The 14,789-nt window shown below is 43.3% G+C and overlaps 1 protein-coding gene across 1 annotated transcript; it reads left to right on the forward strand.

Moving 5' to 3' along the window:
* Nucleotides 1–8,833: 8,833 nt before the first annotated feature.
* LOC104154434 (TNF receptor-associated factor 5-like) lies at nt 8,834–14,654 on the forward strand (the record flags this gene model as incomplete). The annotated part of the gene is made up of 8 exons (XM_009695859.1): nt 8,834–9,048; nt 10,188–10,245; nt 11,522–11,623; nt 12,184–12,348; nt 12,652–12,729; nt 13,104–13,178; nt 13,452–13,544; nt 14,514–14,654. Coding segments are annotated over exons 1-8 (927 nt in total), but the record flags the coding sequence as incomplete, so codon positions are not given.
* Between the last annotated feature and the right edge of the window lie 135 nt (nt 14,655–14,789).

Here is a 14,789-nt window from a genome sequence, read left to right on the forward strand (position 1 = left end):
CTTGCTCTGCAGCCGCGCTTCTGCCCGCCTGCGGCAGCGGCACAGACAGGCCACAGCACGGATTTTGACTGCGGATCGCATTTAAAGAAGGGGCCGTGTGAAAGCACCGCTCCCAGTTCGTACCGCCGTAGATCTCCAGCTTGTCCTGTTTGATCTCATGGGAAGGAATTCTTAACAGGACATCCTCTTCCCTCTTTTTTGGGGGAAAGAAAATGGTGACAATCTTTGCTGTCACTGCTTTCCCAACAGCAAGTTCATGGGGTTCCTGATAGCACTTGGGTTTTGACAGTAGCAGTTACCTTTTCAGTGAGGACTATGAGTGGAAAAATGTGTGTGCATATGCTGTCAAATACGTGTGTGCGTTAGAGCAAAATCCACTGAACTCATGAATTCCTGAGGCTGCAGCAAGGGGAATCGTTTACCCCTGGAACAAGGGAATGCATCAGAAGAAAGGGGTGGCCAGCCTTACCAAAATTTGAGTCCATCCTAGTAATTCAGACAAATAACCACTGAGTTAATTCATCAGTTTCTGTATACATGCTGATTAAGTTCTTCATTAAGACTAAGTCAAAGGGCCAAGGGCATGGAAAATTAAAACAAAGACTCTTATGCCTTGAGTAGGTATTCATGGCCAAACTGACTGAATGGTCAAATCAGCTGAAGTCTTGGACAGCATGTCCCCTCAGGGCAGGGAAGGAGACATAAACTTAAAAGCCCCAAAGACATAGTTCTGCAAAATGTGTAATGGCCTATTATTTGTTAGGAAAAGTGAAGGCTTCACTTTGGCTCCAATGGACTAAAAGAAGAAAAATTAAAACCCATTAGTTATTTTGCTCTCCGTCCCTTATTGTTACTTCTTTTCAGTAACTGTTTCTTCACATTGTTCTTGTGTCTCTCTTTCTTTTCCTTCATTGTGTTTCCTAAATGCTGTTGCTGTCTGTCTTTTCACTCGCCTTCATCCCCTTGAGCCTGCTTGAAATTTGGTCAGGGTTTCAGCACCGCAGTTGGCACTGGAGGAGATCGAGGGCTGCCCATGAACAATAACACCGGCCTATTGCTCTCTCATCTGCAGAGTGAAATCGTTTAAAATTAAGATCCTGCTCCTACTCAACTTCTCCATTTGGGGTTTTCCCCAAAGCTTCCCAGAAGCAGATGGTGCTTCCTGGAGCTGTGCTCGCAGAGCACTATGCTTTCTGCAGCGCTGCCTCCTCCCGACAAAACCAGCCGGATCCATCCTTCTTCCAGAGTTGCCAGGTTCAAGGAAAGCCCACCTATGAGATGTTTTGCTGTTCTGATGTCAGCCTGTGCAGAAGTTGTGTATAGTCAACAGCTTGAGCAGGATGTACCCTGAGGACAAAGGTGCAAGGACAAGGACAAGAGTTCATGGCAAGGACGAAAGAATATCTTCTGGTTTAAAAAGCTTGATGGTAGAAGGGAGCTTAGGCTGCATCTAGAAATACAACTTGGATCAATTTAATTGATCCCACAAAGAAGCAGCATGCCTTTGAATCGATGCCTTTCCCTTTGCCACTGACCTCAATGATGACTTGTATGTTCCAGAGCTTCAGGGAAGCTTCAGGAAAACACGCAGTAGGTTGAGATGCCTCCTGGGAGGGGAGATGGAAATTGAAACAGGTTAGAAGTGCCCTGGGAGCAAGCTCAGTTAAAGGAAAAAGGCTAAAGAGGGTATGTGTTGCATTACCTACAAGATAGAACAGAAGCTTTCTTTGGAAAACTAGTATTTTAAATAACAGGAGACTTAAAAATTATTGGTTTTATAGAATATAAGGTACCTTACTTTAGGGGAGGGGAAAAAAAGAAGAGACTAGAAAGCCAGGCAGAGGAGAATAAGGAAAGGGGGGTGTTAGAGAGGGAGCCTGTGGCACTGCTGTGAGGGCAGCAGGTTCTGGTCTGGGGAAGGAGGCTGGCACAGTCAGCAGAGATGAAGACTGCCAGGAATTCTGTGTGCGCAATTAAGTTCAGGCTACAAAATCATTAGGGTTTATGGCGCCACTTAAGTTATTACAAACCCAAATCTAAACGTTTATTTTCTTAAAATGGATTTTACCTCAGTTGGAGAGTTCTGGTTTAAATGTGAAATGCCCATGCAGCCTGTAGCATGAGTTGATGTAGTTGCTCTGTGACCGAACCGGTGCCGTTTCCTCCATGAGCCATCCCTTCGCTTCCTGCAATGAGCGGGTCCACCCGGGCTTGCCGGGGCTACCGTGGAGGGATTCACAGGGTTGGACCTGGGTTTTCCTTACATATTGCCTGCTGCCCATGTGTTTTTTCTTTGGTCACATCGCTCACCACTTTTGTGAAAGGCGAAAACTCCTCAGTATCTCGGACAAAAACTGTGAGAAAAGTTCTTGGTAATCTTGTGTTGCTCCAGATGATAAAATCTGCAGTCCCTACATCAACACAGTGAGGGAAAATAGTTTTCAATGGCTTGCCTTTTATACTAACACTTTTAAAACATTTTTAGACATGATCTTTTCAAAGCTACACTGGGGGATTTCCACTCCATTGCTGTTTTAAAATGCTCATACTGTTGTTTTAACCACAAAGCTTACACTGGCGCACGCTCGCTCTCTGTCTCTCTCTCTCTCATTTTCTCCCCATTGAGGACCAGCTACAGTTTTCAGGTACGGCTTTTACCAAAATCTGTCTTGTTAATGCCAACAGAGGCCTAACTTTGCTAGAATTATTTCTTATCTCTGAAGGGCTCATGCTCTGAAGGGCGCACGGGGGTGTGAGCGGCACGGGGCTGCGTTAGGGGAAGGCTGCAGACCCTGCAACACCTCAGGAACCGAGCTCACTCCCTGAACCGGCAAAGCGGTGCCAGGGTATCACAGGGGTGAGTGGCGGTGCCTTCTTACCGAAATTTCTGTTGGTGCTCGGGAAGGTGGTAAAACATCCACGTATTGCTACAGAAGTCATGGGAACAAAGCTATTTTCCAGCTGTGGATGAGACTATTTTAAAGCAAAAGTTTTCTGTATGACTGTAACAATATTGTGTTGATTAGACACAGAGAGATTTCTTGATCATATAAAATTAATTAATTAATGATTAGGAGATCCAGGGAAAAGAGTAGATGTAGCAAATAAGCAAGTTGGCTGTAAAATCAAAGCTACTTCAGCACCAGACACACTTCGTTAGTTGTAAGAGTGGTTTGGGTTTTTTTTAAATGCTATCTGTGTTGTAATCTATGCCTTAAAAAACCAATGAAGTCTAGTCTTACGGGGATTTATTGTAATGCTTGACTGTAACTCTATGCAAAGGAAACCCTACCCTCTTACTCTGCTTAGTGAAAATTTGCCTATGGAGATTAGCAAATTGATGCTTGCTTAGTAAGGTTTCAGTGTGCTTTGAGAATAAGGTAATACTGGAATTTGAATTGGATAATATTGTCCATATACAAAAGAAAACAGATTTCTTCTGCTGCCCTCTGCAGCAACAGCCCCTGTGGGGCCTCAGGCACGTTTCCAATAGGAAATCGTTGCTGTTAGAAATATTCTGTCCTGGGTACCAGCTGGTCACTGCACCGCAGTTTTTAAGCGATGAGGACAACAGCAGAACAGCTCCTGAGGCTGACTTGCTGCCAGGCGAAGCAGAAGCGAGCCCTGAGTACCAGCGCTAGGTCTGCATTGTGCGATACCGAATCCTTTCCCTCCGCAGCCTCTGGGCTGGGGAACTGCGAATAATGCAGCCGGGGTCCTTCTGCCCCATGGGGACTCTGCAAGTGCGTTTTGTTGTCAGCAGTCAAAATGTTGTAACTCTTCCTGGGTTAGATGGGACAAGGATGATCCCTCAGTGATGTCATGTCATCATCTGCTGTTTTCACATGACTCCATATAATCTGCTATATCTTAAATATGTATTTCAAAGTGTATAGATATTTTTAGTCATTCTTTAGCAGACTCTGTTACCTGTTCCGCTCCGTATGTTAAGAGTTCCCAGACTGCAGTGGTTTTGTGGAGGACCTTGTATTAGTAGTAAATCATATAGCTTTGTTATTTTAATTCAAAATACTGGAGGCAGCTAACCTACCTAGTTTATAAGGCAGCTTGGAGAGGGTCATTTTAATGCAAGGTATATTCCCCTCCATCATATTTCTGCCTGTCAGCTCTTAATGAATTGATCTTAGACCTCTAAATTTGATAAAACTTTCCCCACTGTGACTAAGACAGGCTTCTGGTTCTGATGTACCATAAACGGTAGCTAATTTTCAGAGGGAGGAGCAGGGCATCTTCTAAGACTTGTCCCTACCAAGTACCAAAGCAATAGAGCTGAACTAGAGCTAGGTGTATAGGAAGATAGGTGTATAACTTTTTTTCGATGCCCTGTTGGATGTATTTCATGGAAGCATGATACGTAAGGAAGCGACCACAGTGCTTTTCCCTGAGCAATACCCCAATCCTGGAGCGTAGCTGAGCATCACCCTCCCCTCATGCAGTGAACCTGGCAGAAGCCATGCTCTCAGCCCCTATTTGCTGGGCAGCAGGACCAAGGATCCTGGCTTTTTGTCCATGTGTGACCACCAAATCTGCGATAATGACTCACACATTTGCCCTTCTCAGTGTAAAAGACGTGGTGGTGTTCAGTGCCTGTGCCTCGGGTCTGCTGTCCTGGAGGTTTTGGTGGTGCAGGCTGCTGTAGCGGGGCACTCATAGCTCATGGGGCACGCTGCAGACCTTTCAGCGGGGTTTGGCTTCATGTGAGAGAAAACAGGAAAAACGTACTCTCTTTAAAAAGAGCAACCACGTTATAGGGATGATTTTCTCTGTGCGCAGTTTTTGTGGCTAAAAAAAGTTAATCTGCCCACAATAGCTCAATGTGATATCGGCGTTGCACACTGCTTCTCTCCATTCTGACTGCTAGTAGCATAGATAGGAGGGGAACTTTTTGAACATGGCTTTAAAAATGTTAGTGTAATTTTATATTATAGTAAGCCGTGCCTATGCTGATTTTTCTCCTTATTACCATGTTCTGGTTGTGTGTTGCTCAGTTTCTGAACAGTAAGATACACTAAGCGTGCAGAATTTTAATGGAAAACGTTTGGGCTCAATTTGGTGTGGTGGTAGCTAAAACAGGATAGCCCACATTTAAGTTAATTTTTGTTATGAAAATTCTCGCCCTTGGATTATTTCCAATGAGGTTAAAGCATCTGTGCACATCACCATTATACAAAGAGTTGTTCCAGAAGCGTTTTGCGTGTGCTGCCGTTGGTGCAGGCAGGGCTGGGATGCTGAAATGGTGGGAAAGTGCAGCTGGGAGCTCTTTGTACTGCACTGCCATTGAGCCCCCGCTCTTTGGTAGCTGTTTATAGGACTTGGGCTTAGCTGCTAGTGACTCATGCTACTTTTCTATGTGCAATCAGAATTAATTCTATCTATTTCAGTATATGGAAATCCATTTTTTTTGATGTGTAGATTGAATTCAGTGTCCACAGATTGGTGTTTTTGTGTGTGTGTGCTGTTGAGGTGGAGTTGCAATGAAAATCCCTTTGCCGCGTGTGTTGTGCATCTGCCACAAGAGCATCATTACGCAGCATGAGCCTGCCACTCTCTACTACTTTAAAACAGCATTACAGGTCACACACGTGCTGAAAAATCGCCGTGTAGGCAAAGAAAGGACGTCTTCCCGTTGGTCTTAGCTGTGAACAGGCAGAAGTGAAAGCGTACTTCATCTCCTACATGGGCCGGGCATTAGCGTAAGCAGGAAATTGATTCAGTTAACCATTGGCGTGTTCTCACTGTCACAAAAAAGCACTTTTTCCCCTGATGGTTTCCCTTTGGTTTCAGTTCAGAGAGCACGGGCATGGGCGCTGGAAGCCAGAAGTGGAAGAAGAGCTTCTGCGACCCACCCTGAGTCACCGGTGGGCGCTGGGACAGGAATTACGTGCCGCCTGTGATGGTTTGGATTGCGTCCTACCGAGCGCTGGCCGGCAGCAGGTCTGGCACAGGGCTGCCGTTTCTCAGTTCCTCTGAGCCCATCACTGATTCACACAGGCACCTCTCCAGCTTGGGTGAAGCATTGCCATCCACAGGCCCACTCCTGGGGCAGCTCGTTTCCTCCAGCAAAACAGCTGCAAACCCCGCAGCAAACCTCCTGCAAGGCTGGCAGCGGTGGCAAACGTCCCCGGTCTTCTGGGCACCCAGAGGTTTGCGTTCTGCCCTCTGAGCAGGCGGGCTCGCCTTTACCTCAAGTGCTCTTTCTTGTGCCCAGGGGTGCCCTCCGCTGTGCAACACACTCCTGAGTGAGGAGGAGGCACTTTCATGGAGATGCTGAGAGTCTCCATTCTTAGGAACGGGATCTGGGTTGGGTGCGTCATGAAGGTGTTTAAGGGGATAAAGGCTCTCATTTCAGCAAGAGAGTTGGAAGGCATTGTACTACAGCAGAGTGCTCCTTGCAGAAAGAGATGGGCATGAATGTGGTTGATTTAATGAGCAGCGAGAGCTCTGAAAGAGTTTCTGGATGGGATTTTGGGCTGGTGACTGTGTTTCTTCTTAATGCATCCCATAACTTTGTTGCCTAAAACATCTGTAACATTGCTCACTCCAGCTGGAAGTACTTCTGGAGTTAAGGTAGACCCTTAAAGGCAAGATGGGTAAAACATGGATTTTTTTATTTTTTTTTTTTAAACTTATTTTCACACAGTGCAGCATTTACTTGCTAAACCATACCATGAGACGATTTCAGTCCTGGAGTGTAACAGGACTCAGAAAATTGGATGCCATGTAAATGGAAGAGAGCACTAATAAGAGAGAGGAAGGAAACGTGTTTCAGGGTTCTCACCAACCAACAACAGAATGAGTTCGTAGGAGATTCATCCTGTAGCTGGCCTATGCTGTTAACAGTGACAGCCCTCCATCTGCCTTTGATGCAGCAGGCGCGCTCTGCTGCTGGCACCTGCTACCGAGGCAGCCCAGGCACGAGGCTGGTAATCCCCCGGGCTGCATTTCGGCGTCTCTGGTTGACACGAGGAAAATAGAATTGCTCCTTATTGAGCGTCAGAGAACCGGGAACCCTGTTTTCAGAGGAGAAAAGGTCAGCTGTTTAAAAGTGAAAGGACTGACATGGACAATCATCTCTGGCTTGAACCAGAAGGCTGTTCATTGGAGGGACTGAAGAGGGTAATTTGCAAACTCCAGTTGGAATAAGAAGTCTTATGCCTGGAATATGATTAGGGCTCATATTCCTCTGGATTACCGACGTTAGGGGATCAGTTGTGCTGGAGCAAGTCTGACATTCAGCCTGGTGGAAGGCAGGCAGGCTCTCACAAGCTAGGCAGGTCAATACTATACTGTGTACAACCATGAACAAGGGTACTGAGTTACAGCAGCATGTAAATGTTTGCTGTGAAATACATTTTCATTGGTTAAGTGCTTTGGCCTGTTTTTGAATCAGGTACTTTACCTGTTTGCAGGATTTCCCCCCCAGTATGGGCTATTAGAGTAGACAGGAAAATGGATGTTGCTTTCTGAAGCCTAAGGTGGTCTGTGGCAGTGCTGGAGCCGTGCATAGCACAGTACTGATCGCTGCTTTCGTGGGCCAGGGATCCATTGCAGAGGGAGGTAGGGCAGTATATCAGTACTTGGCACATTGTTCCATGCCAGCCTTAAGGTTGTTAATGGTGATGTGTTGGCCCTGCTTCCCTACGAAAGCAGCAGATACCCTCAGTGACCTTACAGGAGCTGAGTCAGAGCTCTCGGAGAGGTGCTGATGCCAGTAAGAGTGACTTGAGTGACTGACAGGGCGGGTGATGCACACAGAGGAGAAATAGCATCCCACAGCAAAGCTATAAAACTGAGCACGTCCCCCGTGAAATGATCTGAAACGTCAGGTGCTTTGTGCTTTTGTACACATCCTGTAAAAAAAAAAAAATGTCTTCTGAATGCAAAGCTGCAAGAAATGGAAACCAGAGTGGCTCTAGGTCTTGAGTTACTTGTGAAAAAAATGACTGCAAGATTGAGGGACCAGTGGCAAATCTCAAGGTTTGTGACTCAGGACTGGAAACAAATGTTGCTGATTTTTCCTATTAGAAAATTAATATTGCATTCCTGTGCTATGTATGAGCTTTGGTAGGTTGAGAGAAAAACTTGTGTCATGTTTCTGATTGCAACCTTGCTTTTCTTTCTTTTTTTTTTCCATCGCTTCTTTCAGGCAAGGATTCATACAGCCAAGAACTTGCGCATAATTAAGTAAAACTTTGAAAAAATAAGATTAGAGTTTACTGCTGTAAATGAGTGATCAACGGGAAAAAGAAAGATGTCAAGTTAAGCAGCTTTGACTCCTGTAACACCTAAACCGAAGGTAAAATCCCCTTGCTGCCTTTTTTTTATATACTCCTTGCTGTGAACCACAAAACTGTCTCCCGCTTGAACCAGTGCAATGAACTCATGAAGTCATGTGGGTGGGCTCTACATTAAGCATAGACTTTCCTGGCAGACATTAGGGCCAAAACTTGGCTCCTGCTTTCCCCAATGGTGTCTGTGACTCTTGTAATTTTTTAGGACTAAGCTGCTGCAAGAAAAATTAAAAAAAACCCATAAAAATCTCTATTCTGTGAAACAATTTTCAGACTGTGAAGCTCTTTTCCAAAGAAATGGGCTTTGATGCTTGTCGCGTAACCATCGTTTTGTGGTTCTCTGAGAATTTTGTTGTTCTTCCATAGTTGGTGCCGCATTTCCCTCCGAAATCTGTCACACCCTGCTGCAGATGACAGCCCTCCTGCGAGCGGCAGCCTGCGGCAAGCAGTAGCCAAGGCGGTGTGACTGCGGAGAATATTTGACGGGATTCTCCCTGTGTTTGGTTCCCAGTGCAGCTCCCATGGCCTGTGACGAACCCACTTCTCTTTCGGGCATCTTCACACGCCAGAACTCTGCCAGTGCCGTCTCTCTGGATTTTGAGCCTGACGTCAACTACAAGTTTGTTGAAACCTTGGAAGACCGGTACAAGTGTGCCTACTGCCACCTCGTCCTTCACAATCCCCACCAGACAGGATGCGGGCACCGATTTTGCCAGCAATGCATTCTTTCTCTGAGGTCAGTGCAAACTCCTCCTGCATCCACAAGCTCCCTGTACTCCCCTCCCTCAAAACAAGTCAACGCCTTTTATAAATCAGCAGTGAGTGCCATAATAATGGTACCAATCTGATAAAATGCTGAAAGTGTCAGTGGAGTCTGTTGAACTCAACGACTGCGTGCTCAGTATTTTAAAGGTGTCTTTAGAGACCTTACCTGGTGTTGGAAAGGAATACTTTGGTAACTGCAGGGAAGTCAGTGTAAAGAAATTGTTGATGTAAGCTTAAGCACTACTGTGTGAGATGCTGTCTTGGTCTGTCTGTCTAGCATTGTGTTGTTCAGATGAGTTTGTTGCATTAATGTCTCATGGTATTGGCACTGGTGGTTAGATTAAGCTGTTTTCATTTGCTTCTGTATAATTTCTTTGGGTTTAGTGGAGTTATAAAACTGATATTAGTATTGCCTGATACTACAGTCAGATCACGAGGCTGCTGGCATCCATCTGCTTGGGATTTATCTGGAGGTACAAATGAATTTACCTCGCAGACCTGTCTGGAAATACATTATGTCCTGTTTGGTGTACCCGAGGGCAGGATTTGGCCCGGGAAGGCTGCATGTGGATGGATGTCACCATTTACCTTTTATGAATTTTAGAAGCCCCATGTTTGCTGCTTTCTTCCTCTGGGTTGCCTCCTTTTTTGCACTGCCTCAATAAATGTTTTCCCATTCCTTATTGTAGGACTTGTGGAAACCTTTTAAGACAGGAGCCATTAGACCTTCTCTTACTGGTGTAGCAAGGAGTGCGCTGCTTGTGCTAGGCAAAGGCTGGGTTTATTGCATGCAATGGGATTTTTTCAGATATGACATTTGCAAGCAGCAGATGGCCAGAGACTGACAAAGTCCTCTTAATTAAAAACCATCTTATTAACACTCGCAGGACAAACTCTGCTTTCTGTTATATATTCACTGTTGCAGCTTCATGCCCTCTTAGAGCTGTGGGCAGAATTTGGCTGTGTAGTTGCCAGATTAAAGTGTTTTCAAAGCACTTTTTAGTTTTTATGGTATCTAATACTGACTTCTGCCATAGTCAGATTCTAACACAGCCCAATTTCATAAAATTGGATTTTGTGGGGGTTAACATGACTCTTCTTTTGATCTAGAGAGTTGAATGGAGTACCCACCTGTCCTGTCGACAAAGAAACAATAAAAATGCACGAGGTAAGTGGCTGTAGTTTTACTTCAGCAGTCAATATCTGCATGGAAAAGGCAAGACAGCTGAGAACAAGGTGGCTTTTAGTCTGTTAGTCCTCAGGGGCAGAGCAGTTTTTGTCTCTGAAATGGTGCTGAGGGAAGCAGCATATTCAGTGACGCTTTCCCAGAAACAAAGCATGGGTGTATAGCTAAAGCTTTATTTTATACCTCATGTTCTGAAGTTATTTCATTTTAGTCTTCTGTATTTCCAGTAAAGTCTCAAAGAGTTTCACAAAGTTTTAAATCTTCCCTAGTAATCAGATGTCCTTTTTAGTGAAGAGTTTATTGACTTGCCTTTTTAATGCCCCGTTTCGCTGGGTCATCTTGGTTATTTAATTGTCTTTGTTTTCACTTAGTTAAGGCAGCAAAGTATAGCCATTTCCATTATATCTCATTAACCCTGCAGACTTAATTTACTTTTGGGTAACTTTTCAGAGGGAAAGATAAGTTCATGTTTCTTCTTTTGCAAGCTGCTGATTTTTTTTTTTTTTTAATGGATTTATTTGTCCTTATTTATATACCAAGCCTTGAAAGTATGCTACATACTTTCCTACCAGAATTAATTTTCCAGTGAAATCAAATGTTTCCTTCCTCTCTCTCCTACCCCTGATAGGAAATTGTAATCGGACTGTCCATGTGACTTTTGTTTTTCATTCTCTTTCTTCTACTTTGTGCAAACTTTGATGGCAGTAGTGCAACAGTGAGCAGCTTTATAATGCTCCTTACAGGATGATCTCTAAATAAGATTGAAAGTTTGCTCTGGGGGCTTAATTTGCTTCTGCATGCACAACTGGGAACGGTGCTGTTTCTCAGAGTCTATAGACGGGCTATCTCAGCATCGTCTCCACCCCAAAGGCACGCTGCACTGCTTGAACATCGGAGGAGTGTGCACAGAGCTGGTTTGGCCTTTGGGGCCTATTAGCTCCAGCTGCTTTCTTCTAGATACAGGCAGGCTCTGGCAGCGGTTTTATAGCTCCTGAGCTACTAATCCTGCTGGCTGTGGGATGGATCAGCATCTGTGGAAAAACTACATGAGGAAAAAAACCTATGCTTATTAAAAAATTTATATCTTTTAATTTATGTTTTTAGTACACATTTTCAGTATGAATTATCAAGAACCATACTCGCAATTATGAAGTCTACACATGTATGCCTAAAAGATTTGTTGTGATGTTTTGGTTTTTTATATTCTTTATAACATCCTATGTGACTGCATATGAAGGCTGGTTTGCTTCCTTTACAGGTATTCAAAGACAACTGCTGTAAAAGAGAAGTTCTCAACTTGCATGTGTTCTGCAAAAACATTCCTGACTGCAATTCAAAAATAATTCTGGGACGATATCAGGTTAGTTTGCTTGATCAAATTTTGAAGCCTTCGATTTTCATGCGAACTCTTTGTATTTATGATAAGCTAAATTCCAGTGATTGTCTTCAGACTCCAGAGTTATTGCAGCAATGTGGTTTAAGTACAAAGATTATGAGTTAGCTATACACTGTAAGTAACAAATGTTAAGCTCAAATATTATGGCTGTTAGCTTGTTCCAGCTTTGCCCTAGGTTATTTGTTCAGTAAGAACCATTCGCTTTATGTAGCTTTAGTATATCCACTGTGTCTATATGCTTATGCGCCATGTGATGGTTGATTCAAAAGAACTTGCTAAGACATACTGGCCATTTCGGCCTCTTTTCGGTATATCAATTAAATGAAAAGTGGAAGCCATACAAAGGACTCTCCAAATTTTCACATTCACTTTAGTTTCGAGGTTGGAAAAGGAGAAAGTTTATGGAGGAAAGAGTATTTGGAGTTTTGTTTGTTACCAAACTGCTGAATGTTTCTGTGGGTCTGTTGGGCAACTAGAGATGTGATTAAATGCTTTGGGGTTTAACTTGCTGTTGCACATTGCAGGAGCATCTTCAGCAGTGTTTGTTTGAAAGCGTGCAATGCACTAATGATGGATGTTGTGATCAAATTCTTCGGAAAGACTTGAAAGAGCATTTGAGCCAGCACTGTAAATTTCGAGAAGAAATGTGTCAGTACTGTAATAAATATGTGGTGTTAATTAACATAAAGGTAAGATTATAACGCATTCCTTGGGAATCCATAGCACATGTTTCCTCTTGATGTTGCCGAGTGAAAAGTTTCCAGCATTGCAATGGGGCTTAAGAACTCCTGAAACAAAATTTGGCTGAGTACCTGAAGGAGAAAGTCTAATAAATGTGCTTTAAAGTACCAATTACTGTTGCCGTCTCATAAACAACAATGTGATATGGGACTTGCACGTGTGTGTTTGGGATTACTTTTTGCATAGTTTCCTTTATTTACGCTACTTTACAAAAATGCAAACCATTGCCTTGTTTGTTTCTTTTTCTCCAGAATCATGAGAAAAATGATTGTCCTGATTATCCTGTGCCTTGTCTCCAAAACTGTTCACAAATAATTTTGAAAAAGGAGGTACTATTATTGTTTCATATCCTGTGACTAGCAGATCACACACATTTATGAAAACTGAAAGTTATGTTGCAGACCACATTGCCCCATGCCAATAAAACTTCATTGCTCTAAGTATTTCCTTTGTTTGGTCCTAAGAGGGATATATGCTCCATCTTACAAGTGAGATAGTCAGTCACTGCAAACCACTGGCATTTTGCAACATGGAAAAATATCTGATTTGCTTATTGACTCTGAATACTCATTTTCCTGTTTGCGTGATAGGTGGTGTCATGACATTGGCCTTTATTCACCCTTTATGCAGCATTCAGATTTTATCACTGCAGCAAACGACTTAATATTTATTTCATTACAAGTTTCTTTGTTAATACATGCAGATTGAAAAGCACCATGCTGTGTGTCCTGAGGCAGAAGTGGATTGCCCGTATAAACAGTACGGCTGTCTTGTAAAGGTACTGTTTTATAGATCTGTTTCGGTACTGGGACTGGAATTTGTCTCCCAAACCAATCAGAGTAATTAATCAAAATAACCAATTTTTGTTCTTTCACAACTATTTCTAGTATTGGCTAAGATGCTGTACTAGAGAATCAGAACTGTCATTCCCTCACTTTCAAAGCACAGAGGAGACATTTTAAATGCCTGCATCAATAAATTTTTTACTAACAGATTCAAAAGCTTGCATAACTTTTTTTTTTTTTTTCACTTCCCCCTCTGCCTCACTAAGGTTAAAAGAGGGAAACTTGCTGAACATGAAAACGGTGCCCTGAGGGAACACATGCTGCAGATTTTAGATAAGAATTCCCGATTGGAAGAACAGGTAAGTTAGTTGTATTTAACGAGCACTCTTCAGCAGTTCTTGGCTGGTTGGAGGATGATACAAGATTCTACATTTGTTGCCTGGTTTAGCTCAGCTACATTTTAAAAGGCTGGTTTTATCATCTTTGCACACCTCAGAAGTCAGAATAAGCTCTTCTAGTGAAGCCAGTCAATTAGATGGAAACTTCTCTGTGCTCGGGCATGTATATTCTCCACCAAACACGGTGGGAGGCTCATTGCCAGCGCTCACCTGATTTGCTTCTGGTCTCTGCTCACAGTGGGTGTGAGGTTTGGAGATAAAGCATTTTAAAGTTTCAGTGGCCAGTCAGATCGCTCCAAAAAGGAGTCTTTAGATGCCCAAGGCACCCCCTCTGTAGAGGCACGACGGAGTAGTGCAGAGCCAGTTGTAAGCACCTTTCCACTCACAATCATTTCCGCGGCTCCCAACAGGTGACACTGGCTGTAAGCCCAATCCTACTAAGATGAATGCATCCAAACTGATGGTTCACTTACTTTTTGCTTGTTTAGGCTAAAACTAAGCACCCCAAAGTACTACAACTTGGTTTTGGAGTTAGTATCCCTTACTGACTCATCTCTTTTACTGGTTAGACCTCAGTAGAGGGAAAAAAAAGTGTATACATAAACACAGAAAAACACACGCACATGTATGCATGTAAATATGTATTATCCCACTATAGAGCCGAATGGATCATCATGATGGGGATGAGAGAGATGAGTTTCTTTGCACCTGTTGCCACACAGGTCTATTAAAGAATATGATTACCTTGTGTTCAGTTCTTGCCAGTGCTTATCCACGAACTGTGAATTAAGTAGTGCTATATCTAGCTAAGTTAGAGGCTTTGCATTGTAAACTTTTCCACTTTCTCCTATATAGTCCCATATGTTTTAATTTGATGATTGTATATTTTGGTGTGCCTTAGCGTTTTTACTCTGTTTTTTCCATCTGTAGATATCTGACCTGTATAAGAGCCTGGAATGTAAAGAGATTAAAATCCAACAGCTAGCAGAGGCCATCAGAAAGTGTGAGAAAGAATTCAGACAGTTTACACAACTGTTTGGTAAAAATAGCAACTTGATGGTAAGCACACAGGTGAGACATTGATTTTACCTTTTTTGCCGATTGCTTTCTTGCATCCTGAAATACGTTTCTCCAGTAACAGTTGTCACAGGTCGGTATTAGGACTGGCACCATTTACCATCTTTGTCAGCAACATGGACGGTGGGA

This window comes from Cariama cristata, unplaced genomic scaffold, assembly GCF_000690535.1.
Source record: "Cariama cristata isolate BGI_N322 unplaced genomic scaffold, ASM69053v1 Scaffold45112, whole genome shotgun sequence".
NCBI lineage: Eukaryota > Metazoa > Chordata > Aves > Cariamiformes > Cariamidae > Cariama > Cariama cristata.